The 24,212-nt window shown below is 56.8% G+C and overlaps 1 protein-coding gene across 1 annotated transcript in view; it reads right to left on the reverse strand.

Annotated features, from left to right (window-relative positions):
- Positions 1–719: 719 nt before the first annotated feature.
- SEC16B (SEC16 homolog B (S. cerevisiae)) overlaps positions 720–24,212 on the reverse strand; it is a 42,195-nt gene continuing 18,702 nt past the window's right edge. The window contains exons 7-22 of the mRNA XM_012646524.1: positions 22,588–22,685; positions 20,556–20,637; positions 16,639–16,756; positions 15,393–15,504; positions 13,705–13,810; positions 11,579–11,719; positions 10,334–10,447; positions 9,489–9,564; positions 7,885–8,184; positions 7,005–7,072; positions 4,225–4,377; positions 3,953–4,048; positions 3,471–3,576; positions 3,282–3,361; positions 2,281–2,379; positions 720–1,689 (exon numbers count right to left, since the gene is read on the reverse strand). Of these exons, the coding sequence (XP_012501978.1) occupies positions 1,618–1,689; positions 2,281–2,379; positions 3,282–3,361; positions 3,471–3,576; positions 3,953–4,048; positions 4,225–4,377; positions 7,005–7,072; positions 7,885–8,184; positions 9,489–9,564; positions 10,334–10,447; positions 11,579–11,719; positions 13,705–13,810; positions 15,393–15,504; positions 16,639–16,756; positions 20,556–20,637; positions 22,588–22,685 (1,821 nt within the window). The 3' untranslated portion in view covers positions 720–1,617. The remainder of the gene's footprint in view (positions 1,690–2,280; positions 2,380–3,281; positions 3,362–3,470; positions 3,577–3,952; positions 4,049–4,224; positions 4,378–7,004; positions 7,073–7,884; positions 8,185–9,488; positions 9,565–10,333; positions 10,448–11,578; positions 11,720–13,704; positions 13,811–15,392; positions 15,505–16,638; positions 16,757–20,555; positions 20,638–22,587; positions 22,686–24,212) is intronic.

Consider the following 24,212-nt stretch of genomic DNA (forward strand, 5'->3'; position numbering starts at 1 on the left):
GCTGAGCAGGCTGAGGAGGAGGAGGAAGAGGAGGGGCTGGTCTTGCTGTCTCGGGGGTGGCAGAGGCAGAACAAAATCCACACAGAAGTGGCTCGAACCCTCAGTTCAAACACACAGATCAGAGGGTGGCGGGTCCCAGAACGCCCTATGCAGTAGGTACTAGGATTACTATCACCCTCGCTTTATAGATGAGCAAACGGAAGCACAGGGCAGTTGGGTGACCTTGCCAAGGTTATGCGCGAACGTGGGTGAGCCGGGATTCGAGCCTGGGTGGTCTGGCTCCGTGGAAACTCCCACGCTAGAGCCCCAGGACGGCCCCTGGGTGCCAGCGCCCCCGATGAGGCTGCAGCGGCCTCTCACGCAAGGAAGGGGAATAGCGTTTACCAAGGGCCTTCCAGGTACAAAACGCTTCAGCGTACATTTTTCTAATTTAATCCTGTGAGTTGAAGGAAACTTTTTAGGGAACGAAACATGCAACATTTAGTTAGTGACGTGACTGGTTTGAATCAGAGGAGCTTTGTCCGCATTTTTAAATCGGAAAAATAACAACATCAGAGTAGACTTGGAAGTTACGAGGGTCGGTCGAGAGGCTTCACTAACAAAGGGCTCCTTCCAGCTGTTCACACCTGATCACACGACAAAACCGTCATCAGAAAGACTTCAGGGAAGAGACCGTCAACGTGCTTTCTCCCCCTGCAAGAACCAGCCAGAGACAAGCATTTGCTATAAAATTATCTGGGTTTAATCACTATCAACATCAGAACCGCAGAACATTAAAGTACTAAACCTGTATGTACAATTACACAGACGAAAAATGTTCTTTGTGAGGAGCAATTTTCAGCACATCTTATAGACAGCAAGAGCCATTCCTATTTTGGATTTGAAAAGAGAAATGGAAATTTCCAAGATGCCCCCCTCCCCCGGCGCCAGTGACCCCGGAACAGCAGTGCGCAGAGGCCTGCGGTCGGAAGGGAGGCACTCACACTGTCAGGCACCCGTTCCTCCCCTCTCGTGGCAGGGAGGAATTTTTAGGAAACGCTTTTCATCATTTATTACACTGATGTTCCATCCATCTGCATCATTAGGTTCAGTGGTTACCATGACAATATGATGCCTACAGCAATCTAACTTGATAGCCACACACCAGAATGTGAAAAAATAGGACCGGCTAAGAAAGTGCGAGAAATAGAATTAATCTGAACCACACAGAAAATGTGCATAGAACTGGCACCAAGAGGATCACTGCCGAAATGTCACTGAAGAGGGGATTATGAAGGGCGGCAATCATCAAATTTCAGTGTGAAAACTTTGCTAACGGGTCGTGTTGCTTCCAGCTGGGGGACCGTCAGGGCCCTACTTCTCTCAGGGTGTCTGCGGCCACGTCACTCTGCTCGATTCCAGTCTGCTGTTAGGTCCAGAGTTTCCGTCTGACAAAATGATTCCCATCACTCTTCAGTCTTGGGAGACGCTGTCCCCTCGCTTTCTAAGTGCCCGGTGGAGGCAACAGGCGAGCACGAACCTCCGGAGGTCACGAGCATGGCAGGGGCGGGGAGGCTGAGAGGAGGGGCAGCGTCGAAGCGGCGCTCCTCGGCGATGGGCCTGGGACATGTGGCGTCCTCACCATGGCTGGGCCGGGTAGCGGCGCTGCGCGAGGCGGTTTGGCCGGTTCTGGCTGGTGGCCGTGGGCATCTGGAAGAGAAGAACAAACGTCACACTGGTGCGCAGACCCAAGCACGACTCCCCCTAGAGCTGCCCAGACGGATGGAGCCAGGCACCCTGAGCCTCTGTCTAGAACACTTCCCAGGGTTGTGTTCTAATTATCCACCTTCACCTCCAAAATATAACGGAAAGAAGTTTATAAACAGGGGAGGCCAAATGATACATCAGCGGGGTTAAGTCCACCCAGATCACGGAGGAACAAGCTCAGCTTGTCTCAAAGTGCGCGACGATCCCTCATCCCCAGGACAGAGTGACGTACACCCACGCCACTGCCACCAACACCAGCTGTGTCCCTTGTATCTCGAGCCTTGTTGGAGGTCAAGAGCAGTATCAATAATAGACACATTTATTGAGCACTTTCTGGCTACAGGCCCTTCCCCTGCGTATCTGTGAGGTAGCTGCTACTAGCCCCATTGTACAGATGCAGAAACTGAGACTTAGAGAGGTTAAACAAATGGCTCAAGAACTCACATAGAGTCAGTGGTAAACTAGGACTACAAAGCCAGGTCTCCTGAATCCAAAACCTGTGCCCCTGTCCCCTCCTTCCGAGGGCTTCTTTACCTGAGGGACCTGGGACGGGTTGTAAAGGGGAACAGCCGCTGTGGAGGAAGGAGGAGGAAGCAGAACACCAGGGCTGCAGAAGAGCGCGGAGGAAACACCCTGCCGAGGAAGAGAAGAGAAAATCCTGTCGAGCCTGTCGCCGGGTTCCAGAATGTCAAGAGCATGCCTGAGCGCCGGCTCCGGTCAGGGGGGGGTTTCCTGTAGAGCTCAGGGAACCTCAAGCAGACAGACGTGCTTCGAGCATAACCAGCCCCTGGGTCTGTCGTGGCAACGCTGGCAAGAAGAAAAGGCCCCCGTCGATTATGTTAATATCGTCGTAAAAAGTGATACACGTTCTTCGAAAGGCCTACACCGGTATGTTAATACCGCCAGAGCACTCTGACCAGGCTGTAAGAAATAAAACCGTTTTCCTAACAATAGGCATGAAAATCACACCACGCAGACGACTCCCCAGGAACGTGTCATGGCCTCCGGTGAGCTCCGGCCCCCCCGGACAGGGAAAGAGGCCGCTCCCCAACCTCACCTAAGGAAGCTGCTACCGGCTAAACTGAGTCCCCGCCCCCCAAACTTCATGTGTCGCAGCCCTGGCCCCAGCGCCTCCGAATGTGGCTGTATTTGGACGGAGGTCTTTAAAGAGGTGATCAAGGCACACTGAGGTCCTACTGCTCGGCCCCAATCCAGCAAGACTGGCAGCCTTCCAAGAGGAGGGGTCCGGACACAAACGTGCAGTGGAGGGCCCTGTGAAGACGACGACAGACACCTGCAAGCCAAGGGGAGAAAAGAGGAAACAGCCCCGGGGACACCTTGATCTCAGACTTCCAGCCTCCGGAGCTGGGAGAGAATAAATTTCTGCTGTTTAAGCTTTCTAGTCCGCGGTACTTCGCTACGGCCGCCCGAGGAAACTGAGGCGGGCGCTTTCTCCACCTCCCCACGAGCGAGCCCCTCGCAGGGCAGCCCCTCCGGCCCCTCCGAGGGCTCAGGCCCCCGCCGTGGCTGCTCACCTCGGGCCCCGACGAGCCCCCGATCTCAACGCCCACGGCCGCTCCCCCGCCGGGTGCAGACTCTCCTCCTTCACCCCCGCCTGGGAAGCACCAGTTAGAGCTATTTCCTCTGCTCAGGACCGAGGCCCCCACTCCCAGAGGGCACCCCCCACCCTCGGTAGTGCCACGCGGACCACAGGTGGGCAGTACCTGCGCCCCTGGAGAAGGCGCCAGCGCCCGGCGGTGGGGACCCGGGGGGAGGTGTCGGTGAGAGGCCCAGGCTGGCCCGGGGGGCAGAAGATGTCCTGGGGCTCTCCTGCTTTTCCGAAAAAGAAAGGCAGCACCGGTGACACTGGTGGCCGGCAAGTTCGTGCCAGCCTGCTTGTGTTCCTGTACCCATGGCGACAGCCTCGCCTGCAGCCCAAGCGCCGTTCCTCCAGCCGCTCCTCTGCTCAGAAAGCCACCCGGCCGCCCACCGCCGGCCCTTCGGGTTAAGCTCTCCACCCTGGCTCCCGCGGCCTCACACCCTGCCCTGCCCTCGCGCGACCAGCGTCTCTGCCACAAGCCCCCGTCAGGAGGCCCCATTTCACTCGGACTGGGCAAGGGCCAGGTGCCAGCGCGAGCGCCGAGGCGCTGGGCAGCGTCCTCTGAAGGCCCACGGCAGAGGCGGCCCCTGCCCCCCACAGGGTCACCTCAGAGTCGGGACTGTCCGACGCGTCTCCATCTCCAGAGGGGGACACGGTGGTGGGCTTCGATCGAAACCAGCTGAACCAGCCAAAGCCCGAGCTCTGGAGGAGGAAGAGGAATCTCTGTGGCCTGTAGACTGGCTTCTCCCTTGACCAGGATCAACCCGCCAGCGCGACAGTGGGGGGGCGGGGGGCAACCAGGGCCCAGGCTCAGCTCTGCCCCACCACTGGGGAAGGGCCGGCAGGGACAGGGACGAGAGAAGAACAGTTCCCTCCACCTTTGTGCTCGCTTCCCCATCTCCTGGCTTTTCTCTCCGTGCGGTATTTTGGGAAGGTTTTTCATCAGCTTCATCGGAGGCCTCCTCCTCATCCTCCTTGACAGAAATGGTGGAACTCTCGGAAACGCTTCGCGCTCTGGGAACCAGCGGTGCCTGGAAGCAAAGAAGATAAGAACTCACACGTGGATGGCACTTGGCAGGCTGCGAAGCACGTTCATGTATCCGCGCCCACCGGCCCTGCTCGGCAAGTGAGAGCGCGTGTCCTGATGAGCAAGTGCGGCGCAGGCTGGCCGGAGGGCTCAGGGTGAGGTCAGAGCCCGGACCCGTCCTCACGCCAGCCCCGGTCTCACGGAGCTTGCTCTGCCCTCCTACCTCTCCAGAAACGTAGACTTTCCGGAACTACGCCAGGCCTGGAGCGGGGGGGTGCGGGTGCTAGCGCAGAGAGGAGGAGCCAGGGGACACCCCGCAGAGCCCCGCAAACCCCCAAAACAGAGACTGTAGCAAACACCAAACCTGACTCATCTTAGAGCTCACTTCCTAACAGACTCGCTCAAGATCAGCTGTGAACGTACGCACCAAAAAGGATTAAAATACACCCCTGCCCTTGTATAGTAACTTTACTATGGCAAAGTACACCTAGCGCAAAGTTTACCATTTTTACCATTTTAAGTGCACGATTCAGTGACTCTAAGTATGTTCACAATGTTCTACAACCGTCACCACCATCCGTCCCCGAACTTTCTCATCTTCCCCAGCAGACGCTCTGTACCCAGTAAACACTAACTCCCCACGTCCCTCCCCAAAGCCCCTGGTCACCTGTCTCTACCTTCTGTCCCCGAGTTTGCCTATTCTATGCATCTCGTATTAAGTGGAATCATACAAGCATAGCGCCCTTATATTCACATTCTGCCCTCTCAGTAAGGCATGGTTGGTACAAACTTTGGAAAACACTTTGGGAAAACAGAGAAAAAGCTCCATTTTTTATTCAAATGACTATAGTATTTAAAAGCGCGCCGGGCCCTGTTCTAAGTGCTTTATATATAATTATATATACATAATTCGTTTGATCCTTACAACTGTCCTGTGCGGTAGGGACTGTTACTGTCATCTCATTTCACATATGAAAAAGCTAAGGCACGGAAAGGTGAAGACCTGTCGAAGGTCACACAGCCAGGAAATGGCAGAGCAAGGGCTCACACCTAGGCCACCTGCTTTTCCTCCTGGGAGCATCTCCTGGTTGAGTGATTCAGGACACAGACACGGGCTTATGTATCAGGACGCCCATCACTACGTGTATTATATGCGAGCGAATAAAGGCAGGAAGCGGGGGAGGAACAGAAAGGAAGGCAACATACTCAAAATGCGTAAGGACGTGGGAACGACCAACTGAAACACGAGCTCCTGGAGGCCTCCTGTCCTCGTGGCCTGCTGCCTCCCGGCCCTGTCTCAGCCGTCCCCTGCTGCTCCTCACTCTCCGGGCACGGTGGGCCCCTGGCTCTTCCTTAATCGCACCGAGCGAGCTCACTTGGTGGCTGTGCTCTTGCTGTCCCCTCTGCCTGAACACCCGTCCCCTAGATACCCACCTGGCTCATTTCCCAGCTCCCTTCTGATCTGGGCTCGAAGGCCTCCGCAGAGCCGCCTTGCTTGACCGCCCCTCTAAAGTAAGACGCCCCACACGTGTGGCTGCCCCTCTCAGTCGCCTCCGCTGGACCTGAGCACCACGAGGCGGGCTGTGTCTGACCCAGTGATGCTCCCCAGCCCCCGGGACGGTGCCGGGCCGTTGTGGGAGCTCAGCGGATATTTGTGAACAAACGAATGGATGACTGGGCTGCTTCCGTGCAAGGGCTTTTGTCACGCCAAGATTAAAAATCGTATTTATAAATGACACAGACAATCTCGCTACATAGTATTAAATAACGAATAGGAAATAAAGCTTTATATACATGTGTTCTCGACCATTTAAAAACATGTATGTATAAATATATACATGTATACACATATATGCATACATTTGCATGTATATGCATATATTAAAAAATATTGGAAGGGAAGAACTGAAATATTTGACTGTTGGATTAAAAGTGATGTTTGCTTGATTCTTTACATGATACTTTATTTTTAAATTTGTTTATAATAATAATGTACCACTTCTTTAGTCAGGAAAAAAAACAGTACAACGTAAGTTTTTTAAGACCTGTAGCCCTGATTCTACGTGAAACAGTGACGTTGCAACCCCCTAACCAGGCGAGGCTAAGGGACATCTGAGGTTTGGGGCCAGCGCTGCCCGCTGTTGAGGGCAGAGTGACATCAGTGAGCGGCGAGATGGAATAATTAACGAGCCTGGTCCCTGCCGAGACCTTCAGCCTGGCTGAGGAGAAACACATGGGCAGGCGCATGCAGCTACCGCAGGCCTTCCTTTGACACACAGCCAGGCATAAGCTGAAACGAGGACATAAACACCGAGCCTTGAGGACGGGGAGGGCGCAGCGAGCGTTCGGCGCCCGGTCAGAAGACATCAGAGGGCGCAGAGACCTGTGCAGCCAAAACCCACCCCAGCGCCGTGGCTCCTGCCCCCCGTGGACACGGGCCGGTGGGACTGAGCGTGAACGAGAACGCGGCCTCCTGCCCTCGCCCGGGGCTGCAGGAAGGAAGCAGGGGCGAGGAGCAGAGAGCCGCTGTGCGCCGGGGAGGAGCCGCGTGCGGCCGAGAGGCCGGGGCAGGCGGGAAGAGCCGGAAGCGTCAGCGTGGGCGTCGGCTTCTTGCGCGCTTTGCCCTCTCACCTGTGGTTTGGAAATGACCCTTTGGCCATCAGGATGCTGGGAGGTTTCTTGGGACACCGTGTTCTCTCCTGTAGCACAAAACAAAAACAAGAACGGAACTGGAAGCTGGGTGGACGCAGTCGGCTTTCCTAACCGCAGCGGAAGCTCAGAGGCCGTAGCCCGGCAGATCACGGTAAATGCAAAGCTGGCTTGCCCCGTCCTCTCGACGCCAGCCACCCCGGGACCTGCTGGGCAGCCCGGCCTCTGCCCCAAGGTCGTTCCTTAGGAATCTTGGCAAGCAGAGCCATGTGGAGCTGCGGCACGGGGCGCCTGCACCCCCTTCCCTCGGTTGGCATCTCCCTCTTGAACTGGACCTTATCCTAGAGGGTCTACGTGGCCTCCGGCACGTCCCTGGCACCACCCAGCCTTGCTCACCCACACTTGGCCCCTGCTGCCCAAGCTCTGATGGGCCTGAAGAAACTTAGGACCAGGACAGAAACCGGGGTTCTGCTGGAGTCCCTGCCGGCGGGATCCCGGACGCAGCCTGCAGAAAGAAGACTCGGCCTGCGCTAGGTGCACGTGAGGTGCAGGCAGCACGGTCTTCACTGCCCCGCCCTGCCATCTCTCCCCGAGAAACCGCGCCACGCCAGGGAAGGCCAGGAGTGCCTGCCGCTTGTCCTGCTCTGCCCGTCCCAGTGGAGAAGTAGACGGGGCCGGGAGACAGCCGTCCCCCCGGGATGCGCGCAAGGCACCAGCACGGTGGCCAACACCCCGCAGGCCTCCGTGACGCTCACACCCACCGCTCCAACCCCCTCCTCTGACGGCGCCTGCGCCTCCCTCGCCCGCTCCCTGCCCACCCACACTGTGCGCCCCGGCAGCCAGCCTAGCGGCCAGGTCCTACCAGGGGCTGGGGGTGTCTGCAGCGTTTCCTCCCAGACCGCTCCTCCAGGAACCCGTGTCATTGCCACGCCGCCGCCAGTCCCTGGTGGATGGGTCTCAGGAACCGGGTAAAGAGGCACCGGCGCCTCCGTCTGCCCTGCACCCCCTCCTGCTGGGTAGGAGCCGGGCTGGGGGGGAAGGGGCGGCTGTGGGCTGGGCTGGGCCGGGCGGGTCTGCTCGGCTGTGGGCCACAGGGCTGAGCGGTGCCCAGGGGCGTCTGAGTAGCCCTGAGGTCCAGCAAGGTCCTGGTCGAAAGTGTTCTCTAAGGACACAGGGCGAAGAGAAAGACGTGAGACCTGAGATGTGGCTTTTGCAGCCGGAGCACACCAGACACGTTCCTGCTCACGTCCTCTTTGGAAAGCAGACACGAGGACAGGCTGCTCGCTGCGGCGTCTATGTGACGACGGGGAAGCACGGGGTGACTGCGTGTTCACAGAGTCACTCCCTCACTGCCTTGCGTGATCCGAGCCTTTAACCAGGGGTGGGGGGCAGGAATTGTCATCCTCTGTAACTCCACATCTTTTTATTTGGGGATAAACTCTTTCTCCTTTAAGGAGTTTTTAATGGACCTAGGTATTTGAAATTTAGAAAGTTTCCAGTTCAAAACCAAAATCAGACTATAGAAATGATGGTTTTGCTTTTATTTATTTTTTTTTTCTTCTGAGACAGGGTCTTGCTATGTTGCCCAGGCTGGTCTTGCATTCTTGGGCTCAAGCAGTCCTCCCACCTCGGCCTCCCGAGTAGCCGGGGCTGCGGTTGTGACACCACGCCCGGCTTTGCTGTTAAAGAATCAGAGCACGTTGGCTCTGGAAGGCGCTTTGCTGACACGATGAACTAAGATGTGGACGTGTGATTGGCACAGGTCACAGGACTGGCGTGGGCAGCCGACCGGCACGCTCCGTCAGGCGCCGGACGCAGGGCAGGGAGGAGGTGGCTGCCCAGAGCCCTGCCTGGCTCTCCTCCAGCCCTTCGCCTTCACAGAGACAGAAACCAAGACCCGCCCTCCTTCCCGAGGAAGCGCCGAGGGCTGAGCCACGGACGGAAGGGAAGAGATGAGAACCTCCCTGACCTGCCACGGGAACTCGGGAACAAGCGTGGAGTTAATGGGGACACGCTGCCCGCCAGCCTGCCGCTGAGGGGGAAGGACGCGTCTGTGCACAGTTGCACAGCAACTGACAGCTCCGAACTCAAGAGCTTCCGACGTCCCCAGTCCTAGCATACGACACAGATAAACCACAACCTCTGGACCCAAGACGGCCACCCAGCTGGGGAGGAAGTACTAGTGTAAGCAAAGCAATTAGCCAACAACACGATGCAGCACGAAAACACCCGGGAATGTCAAACCCCGAACTGCGAAGCAGAAGCTCTCAGGCTGCGGGAACCGGGAGGTGTCGGGTGCATGAGGCTGGCAGGGGCCGGGCGGAGGGGCGCCGCCCACGGGGCAGATTCACACAGGCCGGGAAGGCGCTCTGGGAGGGCGGCGAGGGTGTTTGCGCGTCCCTTTATCTCGCACAACCGGAGCCCGAGCGTCAGCTAGTCACGTCATCGGTGTGGCGTTCTGAGTACCTGCTGTCCTTCCTCGGGCTCCTGAAGGCTCCGAGCGAGCAGAATGAGGACCCGCACGGTCTCCTGTTAGCTTCCGCTGTTGAAAATAAAGTGAACCCTTGTGAGCAGCACAGAGAGAAACAGGAACAGGAATAAGGAGGCTCAAACGTCAAGACAGAAGGAAACTTCCAGGGGAGCGACAAGGTCAGGGAACCTCAGCTGAAAGCTCAGGCGCTGGGGTCGCCCTGGGCTCCCAGCCGCAACCAGAGCGGCAGAGCCCGCCCGAGACCAGCGCCGCCCCCGTCCCCGTGAAGGGCAGTGGAAGGGACGACACTGGAGGCCTCGGCGTGCGGCAGATGGAGGGAGGAGAGGCCGCGTGTGCTCCAGAAAACGCACCCTGGCCTCTCCCCGGGAGCAGAACAGGAGAAGGAGAATGAAGGAGGCCCCGTTCTGTTACTGCTCCGATACAGCCAGCGGCTTTCGCAACTGCCAGAGCAGAAGGAGAGGCCCAGAAGTCTTCTAAGCAATTGCCCTACATTTCATGAAAGTGACACGGGTCCGCCGTGATCCGCTGTTCCCAACGGGGACGGCGAAGCTTCGGTGGTCACGAAACACACGATCTGGACCTCAGGGAAGGGTGGCAAGAGTGATGGGAAGGGCGCCGCGCTGTGTCGCCTGCCAGCGCAGGAAACTGCTTCCACGCAGCCGGGACACCCAGAGCCCCGCCTTTCCCAGGACGCAGACGGTGCGTCTTGGGTGATGGCAGAGACCGCGGCACGCATGGGGCTGGGGACTCGCAGATGTCGGCGGCCACCTGTTCTAAGTTGGGGGGAGGAAGAGCGAATCAGAGGGCCCACCCCACTCACCTGCAGCCCCTCCTGCAGCCTCCGAAGCTGCGCCAGCCAATCCGGCTCCGGGCCTCTGTCTCCGCCGCGCCTCTCTACAGCCAGAGGGTCTGACAGCTTCAGTCTCTCCGCCAGCTGTGCCAGGTTTCCAGACAGGCCCGAGGCAGAGAGGGAGACCGGGAAAAGGAGAGAGAAATAAAAGAAATGCACAGATGGGGGGCAAGAGCAATGAGGGGAAAGGAGAGAGAAAGCCGCAACTCACTTGCGATTAGATGGTAAATAGTAACTGAGAAATAGCAAATTCAGCAGGTATTTTCCCGATATAAATAAACAACCCATTTTGGGGGTTAGATACTAAATAAAATAGGAGGAGAAACTCAGTCTTATTTCTCTGCAAAGCTGTCTGTTCTGCGCCAGTGTTTCTCAAACTTCCGTGTTCGTGGGAATCACCCAGAGCCCTGTTAAAATGCTAATTCTATTCCAGAGGTCTGGGGCGGGCCTGGGGGCCTGCATCTCTGACAGCTCCCAGGAGACGCTGCTACTGCTTTGTGCTTCGAGGCTTCATTCCGTGATTAAGTCCCCAAACTCTCCTAGTCACCTCTCCTGGGCCCCTGAGCTCCCTGTAACCATCAACCTGTTGGCAGAATTTTGGGGGCTCTGGGGGGTTCAGCACCACAAATTTTATGGGTTACAGAATCCAGCACTTGGGCCCCACTGAAAGCAAAACAAAAAATGAAGCTGCCGTTTTAGTCTCTAGCTAATGGGTTTTTCTTCAATTAATGAACAACTATTTGCTTGATCACTGTTTTCTTCCCTGGGAACCAAAGGTTGATATGTTTTTGTTTTTTATTTTAAATGTATCCCACATGTGATAAAATATTCCATGCATTTAAAAGCATTTTAATAAGGATCATTTCCTGTTTTAATCACCAAAATATATTTTCTAAACCCGGCTTTTGTAATTAGAATGGTTCGCTGTAGCATGCGGTTTTACTGTACCAGAAAAGCAGATGCAAGAATGGGTTTCTCGAGTAGCACACACGTGGCTTCCTGTCCCCCGTCCCACCACCGCCTGCCCAGGGCGGCCTTGTGTGCGTCGTGTTGGGCCTCTGCTTATCGCATTGGGGCACGCACGGTCAAAGCCTGCCGTGGGCTGCAATTCTACAGCGTGTTCAAAGAAGATGAAGTGTGGAGTCAAAGCTGCTCTACAATGGCTTTCTCTGAATATCGAAGATAAAACAACACAGAACCCTCTGAGAGGCTCACCTTGATGAGTTCCGCCAACAGCACAGGGTGACTGCTCTCTCCCTGGCTCAGCACGGCCGCGCCAATGGCTTCGCAGTAATGCAAGGCCTGGGACACGAGGCCGCAATCTGCCAGACGGGAAGCATAAAGGAGCTTATATACCTGCGAAGGGAACAGGGCCAGAGACTAGTCCATCCGGGCAGGGACAGGAAAAGAGAGAGAGGTGTAGATAAGGCTTCTTGGAAGTCAGCTGACTGCCGGCTTTGGATAACTCGGACATCCAAGTATCAAGAGCCTTGTGCCATTTAGAATACTTTCTCTGTGCACGGGCACAGTTACAATTCCGGCCGCGCTCCTGCGTTACAGAGGAAGGATGGGAGCCACATCGGCTCAGTCTTCCTGGGCCCTGGTCACCCTGGAACGTGTGCTGGAGCATGGACTCACCAGGCGGCCACGTCTCTGGAGGGCCTCGTGTACGTGGGGCACAGGAGCAGGCCCCACAGGGACATATAACGGCGGCAAAAACAGACCCCAACACAAGGGGCTTAAAGCCGTGGAAAGTCGTGACAAAAACAGGGGAGCTCCCGCGGACGCATGAGTGACAGGGCCAGCGTGAGGGCTTTGGTGTCGGACGGACCCAAGTTCAAATCCACGGCCCATACTAGTGTGGAACACTGGGCTAGCGACCTCCTCGCTCTGTGCCTCCGTTTCCCCACTAGTATGGCAATATGAATACTACCCACCTCCCTGGGGGATGTGAAGGATAAATGAGATAATCCACGTGAAGTACTTAGAGCAAACGGGACACAAGAGGTGTGAGCTGGCAGCAGATAAGCCCTCGGAGCCTCGGTTTCCTCTTTTGTAAGGGGGGCAATTGTGTCCCCCTCGCAGGATCGGAAATAACACACACGAAGCGGAACGGCACGGTGTTGGGCATGGAGAACACAGTCATAAAACTGGTTCGTGTCATGGCCGTCGGCCCAAAGCTGCACCCAAATAACCGGAGGTGAGATGAAAGAAGAAGGGAAAGAAAAAGAGGCCACGGTGCCCGGAGAGAAGGCACGAAGAGGAGCTGACCCGGCAAGGCTTTGCTCGCAAAGGTGCGTCTTTGGCAAAACGCTTAGAGAGGAGAAGACACAAATGGGTCGTTTCTCCATAACACAGCCATTCGCGAGGTTTTACGTGTTCTGTGCGGTGTCCGTGTGCGTGTGTTGCTGTGGCCGTGTGCGCTCTGATGCCACGCGCTGAAGGAGACAGGAAGCATCGCTGGGAAAGGTGGAGCCAAGAAGCTACTTCAGGCAGGAAGATGCGGTGTCTGCGCAGGAATGACGGGGCACCAGGCCGCGTGGGCTCCACGCCAGCTGGGGCCGCGCTGTGGCTGCAACGGTCTCCACGCCGTGCTGGCGCCCTGCAGAGCCTGACTACTCCCTCTACTGCCAGCTCCATCGCGGGCCACCACTGTTGCCCCTGAGGCCACTGAGGGCCACCCCTTCCGTCACACGGGTCAGAGGGGTGAGGGGAACTTCACGAGCAAAGGGACGATGCCGGATCTTGGGGCACACGGAGGATTGGGACAGGAGGACGACACGATGTCAGCGGTGGTCCTTATGAACCTCAGGTGACACGGGGACATCAAGCAGAGAAGTTGAAAGAAAGGACAGAGGCAGGCGCCACCTGCACAGCTGAAGCCCTGAGGGGGAGAAGGGAGGTGAGGGCCCAGGACAGAGCAGGAGATCCCAGAGGGAGGAGACGGAGGAGCCCAACGGGGCCGAGAAGGAGCCTCGGAAGGAGGGCAGGGGTGGGCAGCGCGTGGCCGGGCTGGTGCCGCTCCCTCCTGGGAGGGTGGCCGTGCAGGCTCGGAGGAGGCAGAGCTGTCTGGGGAGAGGAGAGCAGTCCGGGAGTGAGGTGCGGGGCAGGGCCGCGGGCACGACTTCCGCAGTCGGGAGCAGGCAGGAGCCCCTGGCAGCGAGGCCTCGGCAAGGCCCTGCTTCCGTGTCATAAAATGCAGACCCAAACCTTCCACGCTCCAGCTGATGAGGGACATGCGGGAGACGAGTCACCCCCAGGTGCCGGCGCCGACGGCAAGGCGGGACCCGCCGCCACAGCTACACGGCACAGCGAGCGCGGCCTGCTCTGGGCCCAGTTACCTGGAAGGAGGGGATGAAGGATTCGGGGCGGCCCAGCAGCCGGCAGTACTCGAAGACTTCCGTCCTCTGCATCGCCTCCGTCGTTGCAAATTTCCGGAACTCTTGACTGAAACGGGAGAATAACAACACAAGAGACTGAGGTGTGCGGGGGGAGGGGCGCAGGGTCAGATCCCAGCAGACGCCACACGCCAGCTGCGTCCTCCCACGGTAGGCTCCGTCCCGGGCTGACCCCTGAGGCAGCTTCGGAGGAGGAAAGAGACCTGGGCCCGGAGTGGAGGTTCCGCCTCCTTGAGGCTGTGGAGGGGACGGGAGGTGCTGGGGGACAGGCTGCGGGAACCAGCTGAGGGGGGCCCCCACCTCTCGCTGCCGGGCAGCGACTTCAGGCACCCTGTCCCGAGGGGCACGGGGCCCCTCCTTACGCACGCGGAGAGCCAGCCTGCGTGCCCCCAGCGCCGGCACGCAGCTGTGAAAGACACCCCCCGTCCGAGCAAACTGGTATGCAAGAGGGGCCGTGTGACGCCCAGGAACACGGGGACAAGAAGCTGAGGCAGAGGGTGAGAGGACTGCTGAGCCAGAAGTCCAGATGACAGCCTGTTCTGCCGGCGAGGAAGACGGCCGGGTGGGTGCGCCCCGGAATCTCTCCCCAACGACTCACCTGGTGTCAGAAATCGCAGTCACCAGGTTATTCCTGGGGGTCAGGGCTTTCTCTGCAGAAATTCCCCGTGCAACACAAACACAGGCGGGAGCCGTGTTACCCACATACACCTATCGTCACATAGGCACAGAGGGGCCTCTTTGACACGCTGTGTGCCGTGGGAGAGCAGGGCCTGGGGAGCAGGCTGGACACGGGAGTGTCGCTGCAGCCGTGGCCGCTGGGGGCGAGAGCTGGGAGCGAAGGCTCCGCAGCCTGCGTGCCCGGATTCCAGATCCGACTCGACCGTGCGCGAGCTGCGCTACCTCAGACAAGTTATTTAACCTCTCCGTGCCTTGGTTCTCCTCTACACGTGAAGATTAAAGATACACATTCCTCGTAGGGTAACTTTGTTAGCAATTAAAGGAAATAGTGCAAAGAAAATGACCCACACAATGTAAGATTTTGGCAAATCTTCAGGAGGGGGCCAGAGAGACGCAGAGCGGGGAGGACAGCGGGGAGCACACTGGCCCGCCCATCGATGCCTCCTCTAGGGGCTCACTGGGGTCCCTCTGTGCGGAGAATGAGGGATCCGTGGACTCTAAGCAGCTTGTGTGCTGAGTCACTGTGGGGGCGCCAGGGCCCAAACAGGGACAAAACACAACCATGTTCTGCTTTCCCGTTCTGCCCCGGGCGGGCTTTCAGAACACGCCCACGGCCCCCTAACGCAAGGCACAGGCCCTCACCTAGACCACTTGTTTTTAGGGGCCATCTCTGGCTGTGGAGCCAGGGTGCCACCTGGTGTCCAGGAGGGCAACTGCGGCCCAAAGGCAGCAGCCTGCCACCTCCCAGCGCAGGACGTGGGGCCAGGCCCCCGGGCTGTGATACGGTGTCCACTGGACACCCCCTCGCCAGACGCGCACAGGGAACAGTCCCACGCACGGGGCCAGCAGTCGCTGACGCAAGAACGCGGAAAATGGAGACAGGGAACCCAGCAAGGGCTAAAATAACCCCCTGGAAAACGTCCTTCCCATTTCCGCCCCGCCAGGTCGCGTACCTGTGGCTGCTGCCCAGCAAGGCCAGGCGGTCCGTCTTCACGGTGCAGTAGCCGAAGGGCAGGCGGGCCACCAGGTAGCAGAAGTGAGCCGCCTCCACCAGCCCCTTCCCAGCTGCAGGAGGAGCAGAACGGGCCGGTCACGGGGGCCACCACGAGGCCCGTCTGGGCGGGACGGGAGGGAGATGCAGGAGCGGACCCCACCCGGGGGCCGCGGGGAGAACCTCAGGGGGGAGGTCCCCCGGCTTGGTTGGGGGCCCCCAACCCCGGGGTTCCCCCCGGCCTTTTTGGCTTCGGCGTTCCGTTTTTTTTCCGGCGGGACCAGGCCCCCTTTTCCGTTCCCCGGGGGGGTTTTTGTTTGGCACTTTTGGGACTTTTGTTCTTCCCCAGGGTTGGGGGGGGGGTTCGGGGGGCTTTCCTTGGGCGGGGGGGGCCCCTGGGGCGGCAGCTCTTGAATCGGGCTTCCCGGGGCCGCTGCTCCCCTGCTCGAGTCGAACGATGGAAGACTTTTCCCAGCGCTTGTGAAATCACATTCGTTTCCAGACTGTTCCCGATTTTAAAATGTTCTCCCGCATGTTTTCCATCGCCTCGAAATTGAATCCACTCAGGTGGGCGTTGCGCGTGGCACACGCCTGGCCCTCGGGGAGGGCCCCGCCAAGGCCAGGGCGCGACCCCGCTGACCTGGCGCGACCCCACACGCAGGGACTCTGTCTGGCAGAGCACAGGTCGCAAAGCCCCTCAGGAACACCGTGATTTCTAGATGTTCTGCCCCTCGGCCAAATGAGAGAACCACCAATCTGGAACATCTATAAGGCCACGTTCCCAGAGAAACGATAGAAATAAAAGCTACGGAGTTACCCAGGGTAGTTCAGGCAAAAACATAATTTCCTGTCTGACTGAACTGGTCGCTGGGGGACGGGTGTCAGCAAGAGGGCAGGTGGCTCGTGAGTTCACTCCGTCTACAAGGGAATCCCCCCCGGAGCGGAAACCCGTCTGCCGGCAGGAGACCCCCACGGCAGCGGAACGCCACGTCCCTGGGCGTGGACCGCACCGGCTCGCACCAGAAACTCCGGGAAACAGAGGCAAGAAGGGCACGCCTTTCCCTGGAGCTGCTTTCCCCAAAACACGGGGGCTCCGGGAAGAAGCCCGGGGCACAGACTCTGGCCGTGCACAGAACCGAAGGCTAAGCACGAGATGCTCGCAGCCGCCTGGACCACCCAGAGGAGAGGAGGGGACGGCGTCTGCTCACCCAGCGTGTCTCCCATGGTGACGACGGCTCGCTGGCGCAGCTCCGCGTCCCCGGCCTGATTGGACAGAATCACAGCCAGGTGGGGCCTCCAGTCTCCCCACTGCTTGTCCCCGCAGCACTGGAAAACAGCGGAACACAAGGGAAATGCGCGGGAGCGTTTGGGGCTGGTGGGAACGCAGGCGAACGCGGCCGCCGTCTGTGTCCTGTGTGGAGTCCGGGGAATGCCCACCGCGCGCCCGCAACGCCGCCGTCCGTGGACTTAGAGTCCTCCTTCCCCACAAAGCAAAACCCACGGAGGGACGGACAGACAGGAGGACAGATAGATGCACATAGATACATGAAAACACAGGGATATTGGGAAATAAATAAAATGACACTGTTGGTCACTTACTAGTTTTCAAATTTCCTCCCAGGGCCCCGACCCCAAATAGCCAGACACAGAACCCAGAACCCCGCCGCGTCAGTGGGGGCAGAAACCGAACATCCTGAGCTCCCGGGCGGAGGAGACCACCGCTTGTCACGGCAGCGGGTGAGCGTAGGCCTGCTTCGCGCCCTGCCAAATGGGCACCGTTCTCTGTTTTTACAAAGTCCTCTCACACACATCGTCTTATTTAACCTTCACGACAACCCTATGAGGTCTGGCTCCCACCGCCACTTTAGGAGTGAGGAGATCAAGCCACCTGGGCCCAGGCGGGACTCAGTCCCCACTCCCCTTCCCCGCCAAGGACTGGCCCATCCGTCCGGTGGCGCCGCAGAGACAGCAGGACTCCAGCAGGGGCAGCAGGGAGTGACCAGAGGCGTGGGGCCACGGCAAAGCCCCACAGACACTGTGCTGTCCCCACAGTCCTGCCCTAGGGCCTCCCTTCTAAAGGAGGAGACGTCGAGGCAGAAAACATCAACAGATAATATAACGTCATGGAAGCAGCGCAGGCCCGAGATTCAGCCTGAGTCCTGCACCCACTGCTGTGTTACCCTGAGCACTTTGAATCTTTGTTCTCTTATCCCTAAAATGGAGATCACAGCTGCTACCTAGCAAGGTCAGTGTCGATAACAAAACAGGACAGCAAGTAAAGCACACAGCGTGGTGCTTCACACTTGGTTCGCACCTTGTAAATGACATGCAGGTGTGAACTCACACACGGTCTGAGCTCAGCCGAGGAAAGAAGTCATTTGCAGGCCCTTCTAACTTCCGGTTTGTTGCACAGATGGGGAGAGCGGGGAGATTGACAACAATAACTAGGAGCTGGAGGTCGAAACTATTCCCGATTATGTGGTCTTTGTGTAATAATTATACCAAGGAATAAAAGATGCTTTATCCAACTCCAACTCCGTTTTAGGCTCACTCCTTGTCTGCCCGGGCAATGCAGTGCCCATGAGGATGATGAGGATGATAACAGATCATGACAGTGACAGCAGCTCTCGTTCGTCACACTCAGACCACGAACCCACCCTGTGCTGAGCGTCTCTCCTACCAGTGGGCACAGGGGCCAGATGCCATCATTGCCCCATTTTAACCTGTCAGCCTGGTCCCTTCCCGCTGGAGCCAAAGGAATCAGTGAAAGAGAAGAAAAGCCCTTGCTTAAAAAATAAAAAAAAATTTTAAAAAAACACACAAAAACTTGGAAGTCATTATTCTGTCTCCTCCCTGGGTGATTTGGAAAAAAGTCACTGTAAGTAGATGGACGGGGTGGGGCGGGGAGAGAGAACACAAGCGTTTATTCACGAACGTCCAGGGGCCACGCCTGCTGGTTGATGTGTTCAGATAGTCTCTCTCCTTTAATTTTCAGAATAACTACAGGCTAGGCACTAAAATCCCCACCAAGCTGAAAACCTGAGGCTCTGTGAGCGTGAGGCGCACAGCCAAGCTCGCGCGGCAGTGAGGGGCGGAGTCCAGGCCAAACGCGCAGGAACCGCGTCTACGCTGTGCGGTTGCCACGCTCCTCCACTGCGCCGGGTACCCCGGGTAACCGCAGCCTGGCCTTTTGGTAGATGCCAGGATGCAGGAAGCATCCAGACTCTGAGATCAAGCACTGCATTGGCACACGACCTCTGGCTCCTCGGCCGTCTCACCTAAAGTAGGGGAAATATAGCTCCCTTTCCTCTTGCAATAAGACCCAATGGACCATCGCTAATTTTATCCTTTCCTGAACTTAGTGCTTGGCGACACGATGCAGTTTTGCTGCAGAGCGGGGGACAGTCAGCTGAGTTGCGGGGCACACTCTGGGTTACAAAACAGCCAGTTGATTGAGGGTGGGCATGAAAGCCATCATTTCTCTTTTCTTCTTAGAATTATCCGCAAGCAACGAGAAGGACAAAATGCAGAAGCGTGAAGTCCATTTTCATTAAAACTTGTGTTCATCGCGAACACATGTACCCTATAAATATATACAACTCTTACGTACCTATAATGATTAAAACGAAAAAAATGTTTCAAACCCAAGCCTCGAGATACGAGAAAAGGCTGCCAAGAGTGCTGAAGATCGAACGGAGGTGCGTTCAGGAGGAAGCAGAGAGAGGACACGAGGGAGAGGGTCCCCCAGTCCTCTCCACGGGCGGGGAGAAGCTCAGGCTACACAGGCTCACACGGAAAACTCCGGGTCATGCGGAAAGTGCCAGATGGCCTGGAATACGGCCCTCGCCCCTCCCCAGCACAAACCTCACGTAAATAACTGGCCCGGGAAAGATTCAACTCCTTTAGAGGTGCATAATGGCAATGAATGAGCACAGAATCTGTGCAAAGATGCCATAAGATAGGAGGAGGAATGTAACATGTAAAATAAACAGAGGGCAGAGAGAACATTCACCACAAAGATGTTACCACGAAACAACCAAACATTTCACCAAACATTTCATTGTGAATTTAAGTAAAATAGTGAAACAATTTCTTCTGCAACCAAGAGTATAAATCTGAGCTGTAGGAGCTCAAGGAAGAGACGGTGGACCACGGTGGAGACTGCAGAGCTCGGGAGCGAGGCGGGGCAACCAAACAACACAGACGGAAAGCGGACAGCAGGAAGCAGAAACCTGGTGAGAACAGACTGGGAGACACAGAGGGTGGAAAGAAGGAAAAAGGAAAGAGGGAAAGATGAGGAGGGAGGGGGAGGAGGGAAGGGAGGGAGAGAAAGAGAGAAAAGAGAGAAAAATTATATATATAATTCACATTCATATATACTGCATATATACATGGAGTTCCTGAAAAGAAAACCAATAGAATGGAACAAAACTAACATTAAAGGATATAATTTAAGAAAAGCTCCCTGAATGCTAAGCTGTGATGTCCATACTAAAAGAGCACGCCGTATGTGCCCCAAGAAAAACCCGACCCAGAGAGTCAGCGCCGGGTTATGACCCAGTCAGGGTCCTAGACTCTAAAGATGAGGAGGGGATGCTCTGGAACAAAAAGACCGAGTCTCTCCTAACGAGAAAACCATCAAGCTGGCCTCAGACTTCTCCTCAGCCACATTCCACTCTGGAAGATGCGAACTCAGCGCGCCCAGCTCCGAAGCCCCGTTGCGGGGTGGGCGCTGTCCTGCAGGGGGTGGGGGCCCGCTGGGGCGGCCTGGAGGACAGGCCCAGGCGCGCTGGCGCAGGGGCGGCGGGGGCGCTGGGCGAGGGCGAGGTGCAGGCTCTGCCAGGTCTGGGGCTGTCTCGGCCCCACGCCTCGTTACCGTGAACCTCAGGTCGTTTCACACCTTTGCCCTCAGTTTCCACATCTGCAAGACGGACGGTAAGTCCCGCCTCCACGCGTTACGCGAAATATACGCATGAAAGCCCTTAGCGCGGCCGGCACAGGGAGCTGAGGAACAGACTGGGTCCCCACGCTGCATCCTGAAGGCCGTCGCTGCGTCCTGAGCAGCCCCCACGCCCCCCAGCCCTCAGGACGCCGGGGCGTTGAAGAAATCCCATCACGACAGTACCGTGGCTGCTTGTGGAATCCTCCCCGACATGAGCTGGAAGAGGGTCTGCAGGGGGTCGTTGAGCGCCAGTGTGTTGGTGAAGCTGCGGAGAGAGGGACAGTCGGCGGGGGCCACGCCCAGGGGCCCCTCCCATTGCCAGCGAGGCTCCGGGCCTCGCGTGTTTCTGTTTGGTTCTGGCACCTTCCTTTGGAACGCGAGCATCTCTGTGCCTTCTGCTGCACGTCTGTCACCCTCCTTTGGGGGAGATGGGCAGGGTCTTCATTCTGCCACACTCCCCAGGTAGATCTCATCATCAGGGGCACTTTCTGCACCCCAGCCCTGACGGCTAATTCTGGAACCACCACTTGTGTAGCTTTGTCCTATCACTGAGACAACCCACCGCCATCGCAAAGCCCCTGGGGGGGCCGCAGCGGTTTAGCTAGAAGCTCCTCTCCATGGGCCCCTCCTTCCCCAGCTCCCACCCGCCCCACGGCCCTCCCCGGGCCAAGTTCACAGCGCTCAGAGCTGTTTGTCTGGCTCATCACAAGCCGGGTCTGTAGCACTTTTACTCGCAAGCACTAAACAGCCATTTCAGTAACCAAAGGGGCGTGGAGCAGGGACCAGCAACGATCCTGCTGATGACAGGCCCTGGGAGGTGCTCAACGAGGACACGGCAAGCTCTACAGCTGACGTGGGAGTGAGGCGTGCTCCATAAGAGGGATTTCTTACAATTCATTGGGCCCCGTCAAGAATCAATGGCCCAGGGCAAAAATCTGTAGCAGAGACGTACGCCACAGCAAGAGGCCGTGGGATGTTCGCTTGCAGAACCCAGAGGAAAGCCAACCCTCAGAACGCCACCGTTCACAGCACCCGGGCCGCAGGCGCTCCGTGCACTTATCGCAAGAAGGCTTCGGGGTTCCTCGCCATTCCAGTCTCGGGCACAGCGCAGTGCGCGGTGGCACCGCTGCTCCCTGGGAAGACTGAGGGCCAGAGCAAGAAAGAGTCGGCTGAGGCCATCGTCGAGAATAGACACCCAGGGAGGGTGACAGCCATGAGGCCCGCGGACTGCACGTCAAGTGGACGTGTCCGGCTAATCCAACCTCTGCCCAGCAGGATTTCGACAACCCAGTGTGCATCAGGCCGAGAGGGTGGCTTCACAGCTTTAACCAGCACTAGGGGACAGACACTCTGAGGCAACATCCTTCTCACTGTCTGACCCAAGCCTGCTCCTCGCAGGGGCCCTGCCCCACCCACCGCAGGTTGGTCCCCGGCAACCCACGGATGCCGGCTGGGCCCGGAGGACTCACTCGGAAACCCTCCTCCACCAGCGCCCTGTACCCACCGCCTCCTCTCCATCCTGATCCTCGGTTACTGTCCATCTCCCTCATTCCAAACGCCCGGCTGCGATGCCCCCTGCTTCCCTGCCCGTCTCATCCTGGTTTGGACGTCCGTCCTAGTCCTCCGCCCTGGCGCCCAGATCACGGGGTGCTGGCGCAATGTCTAACTCGGCAACCCAGTCTCAGCACCCTCCGCTGCCGCACATGTGGACTCCCGGATCTAATTCCCGGTCCTGTGACTCCTCTTCCTGGCCTGGCTCCCGGTCCGCCACCCCGTCCCCCACCACGCTCACCCCCTGCAGCCCCGCTGCAAGAGTAAGCAGCGGGCGACTCCTCACACCAAAGCCCTCAGCTCTAAGGCCCTGCCGGGTCAACTCAAGCTATCACCTTTCCCTCACTACTGGAACTTGCTAGAATAGCCCTCCCAAAGAGAGAAGATGACCGCAGTTTAGAAATATACTTAATTTTTGGAAACTCTGGCCCTGGGAAACTTTACTAAAATGTTTTATTCAACTTAGCAGGTAGAAAGAAGGCATCTGTGTCTAGGTTATAAGAATCTGGAAGAGAGAAATTCTATCTTCAGCTCAGAAAAGAGAACCTGGAAAGAAGCTTGCAGTGTGTGGCTTCTCAGAGCATCTGGCGTCTGTCCCCACCCTCAGCACCACCTTTGGGGGGGCCTCGCCGCTCCAGCCATCTGCTTTCCAAGTCCGACTCACCCGCTCATGACCCAGCTGTGGGTCCTTGGGTCCATCTTGCTGGCTAGGAACAAAGCGTGACCCCACAGGTGGTTCTTCATGGCCCACTCCAAGGCTTCCTGAAAACCAAACATCACATTCGACAGTGCCTCGCCCAGCTTCCTCTAACAACAGCTTCCTGCACTCAGGCCCGGCTACATCACGAGCAGTAGAGGCTGGGCTTCCAGAAAACTCTTAGGGCCTTCCATCCGAACATGAAAAAGGAATAGCAAGGAGCCAGGCTCTAACTGGCGCGGTATCTTTCTTTAGCCTCCGCTTTGTCAAAATCCATAATGCCATGCCATTAGCTTCCCTCAAACACAGTTGCCAGTCAGCCCTATCTCGTTAGCAGAAAGTACCGAACATTTGAACGAACCTAAGCGCCAAAAGTGGGAGAAGCACGAGTCTCAAAATATAAGTAGCAAAACGGTACTGGTGGGGGCATACCAAAGGAACGGTGCCTTTTCTAACTGTGGCGGAGCCTGCCGGTTGCTCACCAGAATCCCTGTTCTCCTTCCTGGGCAAAGAGCTGGACCCCAGTTTCCTGTCCGCTGGCACCTGCGTGTGGCTGAGTTCTAGGCCATGGGATGGGAATGGACTGAGTGCTGCCTCCAGGTTTACCCACAAAACTACCCACACGCAGGTCCCCGTGTGTTTTTCCCCACCTGGTTGCCTGGAACGGAGAGGACTCCTGGGAAACCTTAGAAACTACACGTTGAGGACAGCAGAGGCTGCGACGTGCTGATGAGCTGGAGGAGGGCTGCCCACGGGCGTGCTCGCCAGCCCGGTGCTCTTACGGGAATAGAACCAAACTGCCGTTACAGTTCAGTCGGTACATGTGGCAGTTAGCCTATCCCGCCTAATACTGTACTAATTGCTTGTTAACTACCAAGTACTTTCATGTGCCAAATTACCGACACCATTAACCAGGTGAAGCAGTTCAAATTTTAAAACATACGCAAATATGTACCGTTTCATTCCATTTTTGGAATTATTTACCAAGGGCTTATTTATACGTGAGATTTTAAGCTGGTATCAATAACTTTATATTAAAATAATATGATTTTTGGACGGAAATCACTAACGAGGTAACTCCACCTCCAGTTGAAAAGTTCTTTAATACTCCCTCATGTGTTCTTATCCGAACAGAGCGAGGGTGCCAATTTAAGCAGACACATTTAGGGAATTCAGCCACACATACAATTCAAGTAAAAAAAATGACATTAAGAGTTTCTCCTTTTGTATGTTTTAGCTATTTAATAATCTTTTTCTAAAGCAGTTACTAATGCTTGGTTGGGAATCACCAAGTTTATTCAAAATCTGCTCCTCCAAAACTATAATTTAAGAATAAGTGAAGAAATTGAGAATTTATATTAAGAATATCAATTTCACACGATGCCAGAAATAAGACCCCAATCAAATATGAATAAATGTTCTGAAGTATCGATGTCCTTTCCTTGTGAACAATCCTGAACTCCTGCAGTTCTCCATCTAGCTCTGGCTTACCTTGGGGTCAAGGTATGAAAGGTGGCGTGTGGGTGGTTAGAAAGAAGCCCAGGCTCAGGCATCGGACTGCCTAGATCTAAACCCTGGCTCTACCCCTTACC

The sequence above is a fragment of the Propithecus coquereli genome, unplaced genomic scaffold, assembly GCF_000956105.1.
Source record: "Propithecus coquereli isolate 6110/MARCELLA unplaced genomic scaffold, Pcoq_1.0 Scaffold246, whole genome shotgun sequence".
Classification (NCBI taxonomy): Eukaryota; Metazoa; Chordata; class Mammalia; order Primates; family Indriidae; genus Propithecus; species Propithecus coquereli.